Source organism: Lissotriton vulgaris, chromosome 3_2 (genome assembly GCF_964263255.1).
Source record: "Lissotriton vulgaris chromosome 3_2, aLisVul1.2, whole genome shotgun sequence".
Lineage (NCBI taxonomy): Eukaryota > Metazoa > Chordata > Amphibia > Caudata > Salamandridae > Lissotriton > Lissotriton vulgaris.
Window position 1 is genome coordinate 119395998 of NC_141690.1, and position 12017 is coordinate 119408014.

The 12017-nt window shown below is 43.1% G+C and overlaps 1 protein-coding gene across 1 annotated transcript in view; it reads left to right on the forward strand.

The window, feature by feature from the left end:
* The window catches only part of BOD1L1 (biorientation of chromosomes in cell division 1 like 1), a 449046-nt gene that overhangs the window by 52493 nt on the left and 384536 nt on the right, over positions 1-12017 (forward strand). The window contains exon 2 of the mRNA XM_086964081.1: positions 10491-10615. Within this exon, the coding sequence (XP_086820207.1) occupies positions 10491-10615 (125 nt within the window). The remainder of the gene's footprint in view (positions 1-10490; positions 10616-12017) is intronic.

The following is a 12017-nucleotide window of genomic DNA, read 5'->3' on the forward strand; positions in this document are numbered from 1 at the left end:
CCCAAACACCCCAAAACAATTACCTCAGTACCCCAAAACATATACCCCTATACCCATACTTACCTTATCCAAACATTAAAAAAACATGCTTTTACAATTCATGCATGTACAACGAATTTCGTTGTAAATGTATGCGTGGTAAACTCATATAAAATGTAATGCCATGCGTTATAATGGCATTGCGGAGTCATGGTACTTTCGTAATGAAAGTATGCGGAGTGATGGTATGCGGAAAGAAAGTTGCGGAATAATGGGTGTTTACCCTCCCCCGGTAAGTACATTGGTGGCACGGCGGCCCACATCTCCAGCAACATACTCATATGTTTTCACCACCCATTTGAAAAATGCACAGGTCTCTCTCATTGATGGCCAGCACCGAAATACACTTTTAGACACACTTCCCGCCACAAGTTCTAGAATTGTACAACGAATTTCGTTGTAAATGTATGCGTGGTAAAAGCATATAAAATGTAATGCCATGCGTTATAATGGCATTGCGGAGTCATGGTACTTTCGTAATGACAGTATGCGGAGTGATGGTATGCGGAAAGAAAGTTGCGGAATAATGGGTGTTTACCCTCCCCCGGTAAGTACATTGGTAGCACGGCGGCCCACATCTCCAGCAACATACTCATATGTTTTCACCACTCATTTGAAAAATGCACAGGTCTCTCTCATTGATGGCCAGCACCGACATACACTTTTAGACACACTTCCCGCCACAAGTTCTAGAATTGCGAACTTTAGAGCTGGGGAGCTACGTTCGAATCGTGGCATCAGCTCAACACCCTGTGATTCCAGGCAAATCGCTTTGTCTCCCCGTGCCTACCACAAATGAATGTGTTCTTCTGTAATGTAATTTGTGCTCATGCCATGTTATCGTGTTCGCGTTATATAATATTGCAAGGAAAAATAAAGTAGGGAAACTCGAGTTCCCACACTACTGAATGGACACTCTTAAGTGCATCAGCAGTGCACTGTGAATCTGAGCGTTTCACAGGCCTGTCACAGATAAGAAATGCTATCAAAACGAAATCCTACATTCAATATACTACTGGCCGGCAGCAATTCATACCCGGACAACGTCGGGACGGGCTGCTAGTCCTTAATAATTTCTCTTGTGAATCTGAACTCTTCAGACAGTCAGACTTATGCCCAGAGTAACAATGTGGTAATAGTTATTCGATCAGAAATAAAATCAACCCCTACCTCAGAGTGGCAGAATGCTGTAGGGGTGCTTTTTTGGGATCATCAACAATCTCTTTAGAAAAATATTCTCTAGAGTTTGAAGTTTCAGACTTTTTTGATGTCCCCATACTCCCGCCCCATATGTGGCAGTAGACCCGCATTTTGATTTATATAAGGTTATTAGTTCCACTACGGGCTTATGGCCCAACTTGCACGCAAAGCGGAAAAGACATTCCACTGTACGGCGGGTGTTCTGTACCACGGATATAATTAGGTGTTCCCAGGTCAGTTTATTATTAAAAACATTCCCTAAGTAATTAAAATTCGAGACTTTGTCAATTGTCTTCCCCTGTACCATGAACTTTCTAGATTTGGTATGACTTGGACCACAGACCATGACATAGGATTGAGTAAATTTAACCTTTAAATCTAGAGCTAGCATAAAATCTGTGAATGTGTTCAAAGACTTCTGTAGACTATTAGCGGTTAAAGTCAATAAAACCGTGTTGTCCGCATATGACAGCAAAAGTATCGGCTTACCCCCTATCCCTGCTTACCCCCTATCCCAGGGAAATCTAACTCCTGTTCTTTTAGAGCTGATTCTACTCCATTTGTGTATAGAAGAAAGAGGAATGGGGCCATTATGCACCCTTGATGGACTCACTCTGTAGATACAATAGTCCCTGTCCTTTCTCCCTTAGGTCCAAATCTTATAGCTACAGTGGTGGTTGCGTGCAGCCTACGCAATAGGGTGATCAGAGGCTCCTCAAAACCCATTTCTACCATCATGCCCCAGAGTTTGCGCATATTAACAGTATCAAACGCGCTGGACAAGTCCATGAAGGCAAGGTGTATAGACCCCGTCCTTGCCTTCATGTACTTACCCATAATCGGCGCCAAGTTAAGGCGCTGTTCATTTGTACCCATTCCTCTTCGAAAACCATATTGTGTAGGTGACATTAAACCTTTGGAGTCTGCCCAGGGCTCAAGGCGTGCTAAAATTACCCACCCCAATACCTTGACCGTGGAGTCAATTAAGGAAATGGGCCTATAACAGGCCAGATTCTCCTTCTTTCCTTTTTTGTACAAAGGGACCACTATGGCCTCTCGCCATGATGTTGGAATGGGACCCATTATTGCTGCTCTAAAGACATTCTTTAGGAGAGGTGCCCAAAGTTAAATGTTACTTTTAAATAAATCAAGAGGTACCCCATCCTGGCCTGGGGCTTTTAGGTATATTACTCTCTGTAGGGCCTCTTCTACCTTGCTTACTGAGAGGGAGGGGCTCAAATAATGAGCAGTCAATTGATTTAATTAGTCTCCCTGACTTAGTTCCTGACTAATGATTCCATTTGGTTTAAAAATCTTAGTAAAGTGAGATTCGTAACCTGGTATCAGTGAATCCATTCCCCCTGAGTCCTTTGAAAACAATGGGCGGTTAATTACCTCCCAAAAGCACCTACAGCTAGATTCATCATAGTACCGTTTTGCGAGTCCTTAATAGCGCTTATTAAGGAATCGCTATTAAGGACTTGCAAAACGGATTCATGTAGGAATCGCTAAATAAATTGCGATTCCTACACATTCCTTATTTGCGATTAGCAAATTGCTAATCGCAAATAAGAAATATCTCCCCATTCATTCCTATGGGCCTAAAGGCCCATAGGAACGAATGGGGAGATATTCCTTATTTGCGATTAGCAATTAGCGAATCGCAAATAAGGATGCGATTCCAAGGGTGCCAAGGGTGTCCAAAGGACACCCTGTAGCACCCTTGAAATGTAATCTACATTGGTGTTGCGCGCACACACATGTCCAAAGGACATGGGTGTGTGTGTAACATCCAACTTAGAAAAATGCATTTAAATGCATTTTTCTAAGTTTTCGCTAATTACTACGAGGTTTGACCTCGCGGTAAATAGCGGCCCAAAATAGCGATTTCGCAATTTTTAAATGCTTCTTGAATTGCATTTAAGGAATCTCTAATTGAGATTCCTTAAATGCAATTATTCGCAAATATGCGATTTCTAAAAATGTGATTTTTGCATTTGGGATGATGAATCCCAAATGCAAAAATAGCGCTCGCAAAGGGCCAGATTCTCAGAATCTGGCCCTTTGCGAGCCGAATTCGGCTTTATGAATCTGGCCGCTAGTCTTTGAGCACACTTGCTCTCTCTAGGTCCTCCTAGGCCTTCTTACTCAGGTCTTGCTTCCTCTGTTCCATTATGCGCTTATAAGACTCCCTTGCAGACTTGCTTAAGGCCTAATCTCGCGGGTTTGTATGTAATGCCTTCTTTAAATCTTTTTGCGCCCTTGTACACTCAACATTGAACCATTTGGTTTCCCTAGGTTCCTTTGATACTAGTGGGTTCAACAGATTACTTGAGACATCCCTACAAATTCCCTGAATTCCCTGTATAACCATTTCAGGGGGAGGGAGGGGAGTCATAATCAGGGCATTCCAAAAAATAACTTAAATTTTTTTTACAATACTTTTCTCAAATTGAGGGGGGTTTATCTTACTCCACTTCATTCTTACTCCTTGATTCAAATTACACTGCAGGGGTCGGCCATCACCTTTATTCCCCTGGGCAGCTATAATTAAGTAGGCAGTGAGAGGGTTGTGGTCGCTGGCATTGTTTGGTTCCACCTCAAAACTGTCTACTTGGGAGGCATATTTACTGGATATTAGCATGAAGTCAATAACACTTCCACAACCTCTGCCCATATAAGTGGTGTATTGAGTTACTGACCAAATCGTTCACGATAAACAAATTCACAATAATAATGTAATTTAAGGCGTCTCCCCGTGGGGTGTTTAAAATGCGGTAGTGGTTGACCTTCAGTATCTGTTAGCCCACAAACCTTCTCTGAGCTATATCCACATAAAGTACATTTAAAATCCCCGACCCTATCAATGCACAGAGGCTGCCACTTTCCTTCGATCTTGTCAAACTCCTCCTTGAGTTTTACAATAATGTCACTTTTATTTGGTTTGAAAATATTATAATACCAGTTAATTAAAAGAATCTTAACCTGAAACAGATTAAAAATCAAAAACAATTGATACCATGGTGAATTAATAACAGATTTGACATTAATAGACCCGAATTTAAGAGAAATCAAGGTCACCAGTCCTCATTTTGCTCTTCCTGCAGGTGAGACAGTTGCATGAACATTAAGGGACTGGTAACCATTTAATTCGATACTCTCCCTGGACCAGGTTTCCTGTCTACAGATGATATCAAAGGTGTTTACATACTTTCACCACATTTCGTCATCCAGTTTCGAGCAAATGCCTGCAATATTCCAGGAGACAAATCTAAGAGGACGGGTTTTACGTGGCCTTAAAGCTAGGTCCTCTCTATTGCTAGTGGGCTCAACATCTGAAACTTCTGAGACAGACCCCCCCTTCCTAGATCAATTAGAGTATGGGGAGTGGGTGGAGGGGTTGTTTCCTGACGACCGCACCTCTATGCTACTAAAAGCATCTAATGTGGTATGTGCATTATAATCAGCAGGGTAGGACCCCTGTCTATTCTCTTCTATACTTGTTACTGGGCAGTTGGGTTCCCTGGCTAGCCCTCCTGACCATAACAGTTTATTTGGACTATATAGGTCTACTAGTAGTCAGTCATTATCCGTTAAGCCCAATAATACTTCAATGCGATGTGGGGGGGCCGAAGAGGAGGGGTTCTTTTCTGGGAACGCAAACCAGACCCAATGCTCCGTTGGTGGGGGGGGATACAATCATTTATCTGTGCTTGTGGCACTGTTTTAGGGTCTGAACAGTTTACCCCCTCCCGATCTGGGGCTGATGGTCTTGCCTTTACATTTGTAATTATTGATCTATCTGTGGCCACCCTCTCTCTCTCTGAGGCAGTAGGGGTAGCATTTGCATCCCTCTCATTCTGATTTTCACCCAAAGGACACCTAGCATTAATCCCAATTTGCAGAGCTGGGTTCCCCAGATTTAACAGTACTCGGCCAAGCTGTTCCTCTATGCAAACCAATCGGAGCAAAATGGGCTCTATCAAATCTGAAACTATTTTCCCCGATTGAGCTGCTACCATGTCCACATCAGGCATAGGTTTCGGCTTTGTAAGCCCGCCTCCCCCTCGGGCTTTCCCAATGGAGGCCGCTGGGATTTGTTTTGTCATCTTAACCCTGGGCAGTTGCCCCATGTTCCGCTGTTCGATACCAGTAGGGTCAGTGTGTTTCCTTTTTCCCCTGCTGGATTTTAGTCCCCCACAATTGTTGGTGTTACGGTGTCTATGCCTTTTGATTCACCACCGAGGCTCCCTGATTCACAATAATAACAGTTGGTGAGAGCACAAATGGGTGATCCCCTTGGCGAGATGAAGGGGATATAGGTGATGTTCACTTGGGGTCCTCCACAGTTATTTGGTAGGGGAGTTGCCTGAATGAATGTTCAAGTCAGCGGCTAAAGGTACTGGGGCCAGCGATAGTCTGCATTCTGCCAATTCATTTCTTTGAGTGCCCCCCCGGCCTTTTGTAAAATGCCATCTAGGGTTGTGCCTGTGCTTTTAGGGGCCGGTATAGTTTTCTTTCCTCCCATCTCCCCACGTGGAGTCAGAACTAATATTCCCCAAACCTTTCAGCCCCACTCCTTACTTCTGTGTCTCTGATGATAGGGCCAAGAGATGAGGTGCTCATGTGAAGGGCTCTGCTACCTGGTACCTACGTGTCAAGTTTGCGTTCTATAAAACTACAAAAAATAAAAGATCTTGTATTGATAAACCCACACTGATGTCAGTGTTGGATTTACCAATACATGCACCTAGAGGGCACCTTAGAGGTGCTCCCTGGAAACCTACCAGCCTTTGGTGGCTATGCTGACTAGTTTCTGCCAGCCTGCCACCTGAGACACTGTTCAGACCTCCTAGGGTGAGAGCCTTTTGCTCTCAGAGGACTCAGAACAAAAGCCTGCCCCGGAAGAGGGTGTAACACCCTCTCCCACAGGATGACCTGCTGATTAGCCTTCTTTGTGCAGCAAGCTTCAAAGGAGCTGCCGCCTTTGGAATGCGATTCTGGATTGCCTCACTTAATTTATGTGTGTTAAGGGAGTGTAGGGTAGTAGCCAATGGGTTCCTGACCCTTGGAGTCACTACACCCCCTATATGACCACTTCCTCTGGGAAATGGGCATAACCCTGTCCCAGAATTCCCAAGTTTGCCATCGCAAAGATGGCTACTATTGAACAATTTTGTCCACCCCACAGTAGCCCACGTTAGGGGTGGTACTAGCTTGGAGGTGGAATGCCTAAGGACACTCCTGCACCCATTGCCCCTGGGCCTTGAAAAAATGAATGAATGAATGAAAAACGTTTTGTAAAGCGCACATTACCCGAAGGTGTCTCAGTGCTGAGCCGGTCATGAACCGAAAGAGGAGCACAGCAAGCTGATTTGAAAGTCAGAGGACTGTCGTTTTTTAAAGTGGCAACAGCCAGGTCTTTAACTGCCTTCTGAGTATCTTAGGCTAGATTGTGACCGGAGAGCAAGAGGAAGGGAGTTCCATAGCTTTCCCCCAAAGTAAGCAAGCGTTCTTCCGCCCCAATTTACTCGTTTGATTCTAGGGATCATGACCATGTGCTCAGTGCTAGATCTGAGGATTCTGCTGGGCGTGTACTAGGGGATCCTTTCTTGAAAATAGGATTAACTGGTACAATTCAGAGCCTTATGCATAAGGCACAGTGCCTTGAACGAGATCCTCTTCTCTACCGGTTACCAGTGAAGGCCATGCAAAAGGTGAGACACTGGTTTAAAATTGGGGATTTTCAGAAGAGTTCCTACTACAGCATTCTGTGGAGATTGTAATTTTTTTTAACAGGTATTTATAGGTTCCTTGATAAAGGACATTGCAGTAGTCATTCTGGAGCCAATGAGGGCCAACATTACAGTCTTCTGTAAGGCAGACTGGATGAACAGGAGGATTTATTGAGACCCTGTAGCATGAAATAGCCGCCTGAGGTCAATGCAATGGTTTGAGCAGAGAAACATCGTTTTGTCTCGAAGATGACGCCCACGTTTCTTGCCTTCTGCACTGGCTTGGGTAGATTGCCCAGCTCCGGAGGGCACCAAGATGCATTCCAAAAGGAGGTCTCGTTTCCAAAGAGCAACACCTTTGTTTTGTCCGAATTTAGCTTAAGACAATTACTCTGCATCCAACTTTTGACTGCAGCCATACATCTGCAGAAATTGTTTGCATCATTCTCAACCTGTGACGAGCTGGATACCACTATCTATGTGTCATCTGCAAAGTATAGTACAGTCAGACCAAAATTAAGAATGAACTTTACCAGGGGAGTGACATACACGTTGAAAAGATTGCGGCTAAGCGCAGATCCCGCGGCACCCTGCAGGGGAAGGAGAAAGGGCTGGACTTTGCCTCTCTCATCTCTACCCACTGTTTCCTGTCTTTGAGAAATGAGCTCAGCAGATTGAGTGCAGAATTCCTGAAGCCTAAGGAGTGCAGACACTTCATAAGTAGTGCATGGTGGACCGTATCAAAGGCGGCAGAGAGATCCAGTAGGATTAATGCTGCTCTGCTGCCCATGTCCACCCTGACTAATTTCCTCCGATGTGGCCACCAGTGCGGACTCCATACAGTGATTTGCTCTAAACCCATATTGGGCAGAATCCAGCAATTGATGGGTGTCCAGATAAGTTAGATATATCCTCGTTCATGGCCTTCTCTAGCACCTTAGCAGGGAATTGAAGCAGAGAGATTGGCCTATAGCTATCCACCTGCCCGGAGCGAAGTGCCTCATTTAGTAAATCTTTGAGTGGCCCAGCATGTATCAGAGGGGGCTCCTGATTTGATAAAACTCATAAGGCTGATTGTTTAATCCCAAGAGAGAGGAAAAAACTTCTCAAAGGTAGGAGGTACCCAGGGCCCTGTGGATTCTCTGAGGTTTGTTGCTTCATCCTGATCAAAAGAAAGGTCGGTCCTGAGAGCATTCTGAGAGAATACTAGAAAAATAGAGTTGACCTTAAATTTGAAGAAAACTGCTAACTTGTTGCAGAAAGATTCATCCGGAATAAAGGTGTTACTGTTTTCCATTTGGACACATTTTTGACAGTTTTAAAAAGTTCCCTGGTCTAGTCTGATTTTCCCTGAGAAAAATGTCATCTTTTCTGCTTTAATCAGCTGTTTATACCCCTAAAAGATTTTTTTATATATAGTTCGTTCTTCAGGAGAGTAGTCTAACCTCCAATTTCGCTCCTGATGCCTGCAGGGTAGCTGTGCTGCTTTCAGTGCCGATGAGAACCATGGGGCTGATGGATTTCCTATGGCTCTTCTGCGTTTTTCAGACACCACTTTGATGCATGCCACGCCCAGTCAGCGAGTGTAGCGAATTGCTGCACAGTCAACGTCATTGACTGGATCGGGAACTGACTTGGAAAGAACATCCTGTAGAGCTTCCTCCTGGCTATCAATGCCTGTACTGGATGATTCTAGCAGTGCTGTTTAGTTCAGCTCTGTTGCAATGGGTCGTGATTTAGAAGAAGATGGCCTCATGGTCCGTCCATGAGAGCGGCAGGATATTATCTATATCTAATTCTGCATTATTTGTGAAGATGAATTTGGAGAAGAGGACTAAAGGTGTCCCCAACCATAGCAAGTCTTTAACCCCCTTGCTGGTTCAGCCCGACTGGTCGCTTAGCCAGAGCCTGCGGCCTCTTTCCACAGTGACCGATCTCCATTGAAATAAATTGGGCACCTATCGCTGTTTTGCACCATGCACCCAGCTGCCCTGTGCTGCTGGTGGTGTAGCGCTGGTGTTGCCTCGGACCTTGCTCACCACTCACCTTAACTCCTGGAGATTAGTCTTGTAAGTCGCTGTACTATACCTGTTTGCAGAACTTGTTCTTCCTTCCATCGGATAACATTGCAAAACTCAGAAACTGCACTCTGCCCACCTTTTAAATTGAACAGAATTGATATTTAAACATTTACTTACCTGAATGATTTTTCTCTGATGCCTAAACATGAATAAAGATACTTGATATTTTTCTAAATTGGTGTGGATCTCCTTCTTGAGTTGTGTTGTAATTTATTGATCATAGTGTGTATTTGCAAATGTCTTGCATTCCTTTGTGTTAAGCCTACGGCTGCTCAACCACACTACCCTCTAATAGAGCACTTTGTGATTGCATAGCAAGCCCCTATCCACCTTTGAGGGAACCCATGGACTCTTTACACAGTATATTCGGTTCGTGATATATCACATAAAGAGCCAGCTTTCTACATGGAGTATAGTAATATGTGGGTAAAAACATTTCCAATAATTCTCCAATGCAGATGTAACATTTTCAAAGATAGTTTACATAAGTCAAAAATGATCCTTTGAGGCTATTTTTACTTGCACATCCATTCAAAGTCAGATACTAACTCTTGAACTAACTGGTCAACTTCAATCAAGTTTGCAGAAACTAATTGTGCTGTACAAAGTGAAGCAAGTCTGAATGCACAGGCATGACTTGAGTGGGTACAGGGGAAAGAAATATCAAGCCTCCTGCCTTCTTCCTAGCCGTGTATAAGCTTTACATTCTCATTATTGTTGTAAGTTCTTTATATTAATGACTTGTATTCTCTGTTGAAGGTATTAGTCTGGAGAGAGCCTATCTTTCAGTTCTGAGTGGATGAAGTGGTAATCTGACAATAACAGTATGTGCATTGTACAATGAGTTGCTAACTGGCCCGTCTACCCCTCCAATATTCGTGTTATAATCAAGTATATAGGTGACCATATGCGCTTCTACCAACAGGTCCATAACCAAGACCGAGAAAGTGCTCTCATCTTGAATAATAGTGAGGCATGTACTTCTGTCTGTAGCAGAATTTCACATTCGGCAGTTTGGTGCAATGCAAGGCTTTGCGAAGAAGCTTCTGAGGAATTCCTTTGCTGTTGTGTCAAATTGACCCACACACCTCCATGCCAAGCAAGAAAATGCTCTCATGTCCTAGGTGGTCACCCTGGTAGGAGGACGTGATGTTAATGTTGTCCCACTACAAAAGTAGTGCGGTGAAAATAAATGTCACGTCCTAGGTAGGAAAAGGGTTAAACAAGATTAAGTTAGTAAAAACTATTTGGAATTTGAAATAAGTTTTAAGTGTGTTCGGCGTTACCTAATTATTCTCAGACTAACAATGGTATCCCTTGTAAAATATGGATGCAGTGAGGTTTCTGTTTAACTCTACAATTGATATTGTGTTTGCAGTGTGATGTTGCACGCTGCTTTGTTTGCTTCCACTAAAGTAGTTTTATTTATCCTTAGCCTGCATATCAAAATTTACGACAGCGAGTAGACAGCTTTGTGTCAAACCACTTAGCAGGTCATACATGGAGTCCGCATCTCAACAAGAACCAGCTGAGAAACAACATCAGGCAACAAGTGCTCAAGTAAGTCATTTTTATTGTATCAAATAGTGATAATGAGGAGCTGAAATAACTTAGTGTAAACTTACAAAAATCAGACATGAGAAAGCAAGAAAATTAATATCCTGTTCTGTGACTAATGGTGTTTTTTATTCTAAAAATGTTTTAGTAAAAGTCATGGTTCTGTTTAAGTTCATTCTTAAACACTATTTGCTTATTTCTCTCTTTATGTAACCACACTGCCAAACAAGTTCACTGACCTTGTGACAGAATATAAATTGCACTTGTCTCTTAATATTCATTGGTCACCTTCAGTTTACTTTTAGCCTATGAGAATGAATATGTAGTGATTAATAATCTTTTCATTTTTTTCTCCTATGCCACACAATCTGTGGTCTTTTGTTACGGGCTGTTCTCAATTCCCATTACTTCAGTCCTCCTGGCAGCTATTTCAGATTTTATATTGTCTTGCAGCTGCAGTCGTCACCCTTAGTTTCATCTTAATTTCTCAATCAAGCCTCCACCGGTTTCAGTTTTAATAAAGTGGTAAACTTCTTGATGTTCTTCAGAAAGTTCCACTTTGCCTATTTTCTTTCTTTCCTTTCACCAATGAGTAGGTTTTGTGTGTAAACACAAATGGGGCGGCCCCTAGTTGGGATTTCTACAGGACTTTTAGAGATGCATGTGAAGTGAGGGCATCTCACAAAAAGTGAAGGACTGGCCTCACACACCCCCTGGTGTCATGCTTCATCACAGGCCGTCCTCACCCTCTAAAAACTCGGTTTGATAGAGGGCGGGCATACACCTGGCGAGAGGGATGCACTTCTAAACTAAGTGGGGGCCTGTGAGTAGTGAAAGTGATTTTTAAACCATTACAGTTGTCGTAAAGACTAACTTTTAATTCATTGGGCAACTGTATCCTATTAAAAGAAGTGAGCGGTCATTTGGGAACTATTTATCCCTTCACCGTGATAGATGTGGTCAACCTGTTTCTGCTAAGGGTCCCCGGAGGGTACATAGCATTCGTCAGGTCCATGTATCTAAGGGGTCCGTCTTTCTGTGAAAATAAAGACCAACCACTATAAGGGGTGTGTATTATCTCTATCCCCGCTGGTATTGTACTCCAAAATAATGCCTGTAGAAAAAAGACAAACACACACAGAATTTGTAGATTTCTGTTGGTTTTTACGCCAAATATGATTCATCACCATACCTTTAAACGCGTGTGGTGGTTTCGAAGTGCAAAACACGTGCCATTTATACGTGTTAACACTTGTAGAATGCTTTACTGTCCAGAATTCTCATCCGGTTCAGAGATTTCAGATTTTACTTTGTGGTACTAGGATGCTTAAAAACAACACTATTATTTTATTACGCTAATTAATTATTGTTGTTGAACCCTTTGAAGCAGACTGTTTGAGTTCAC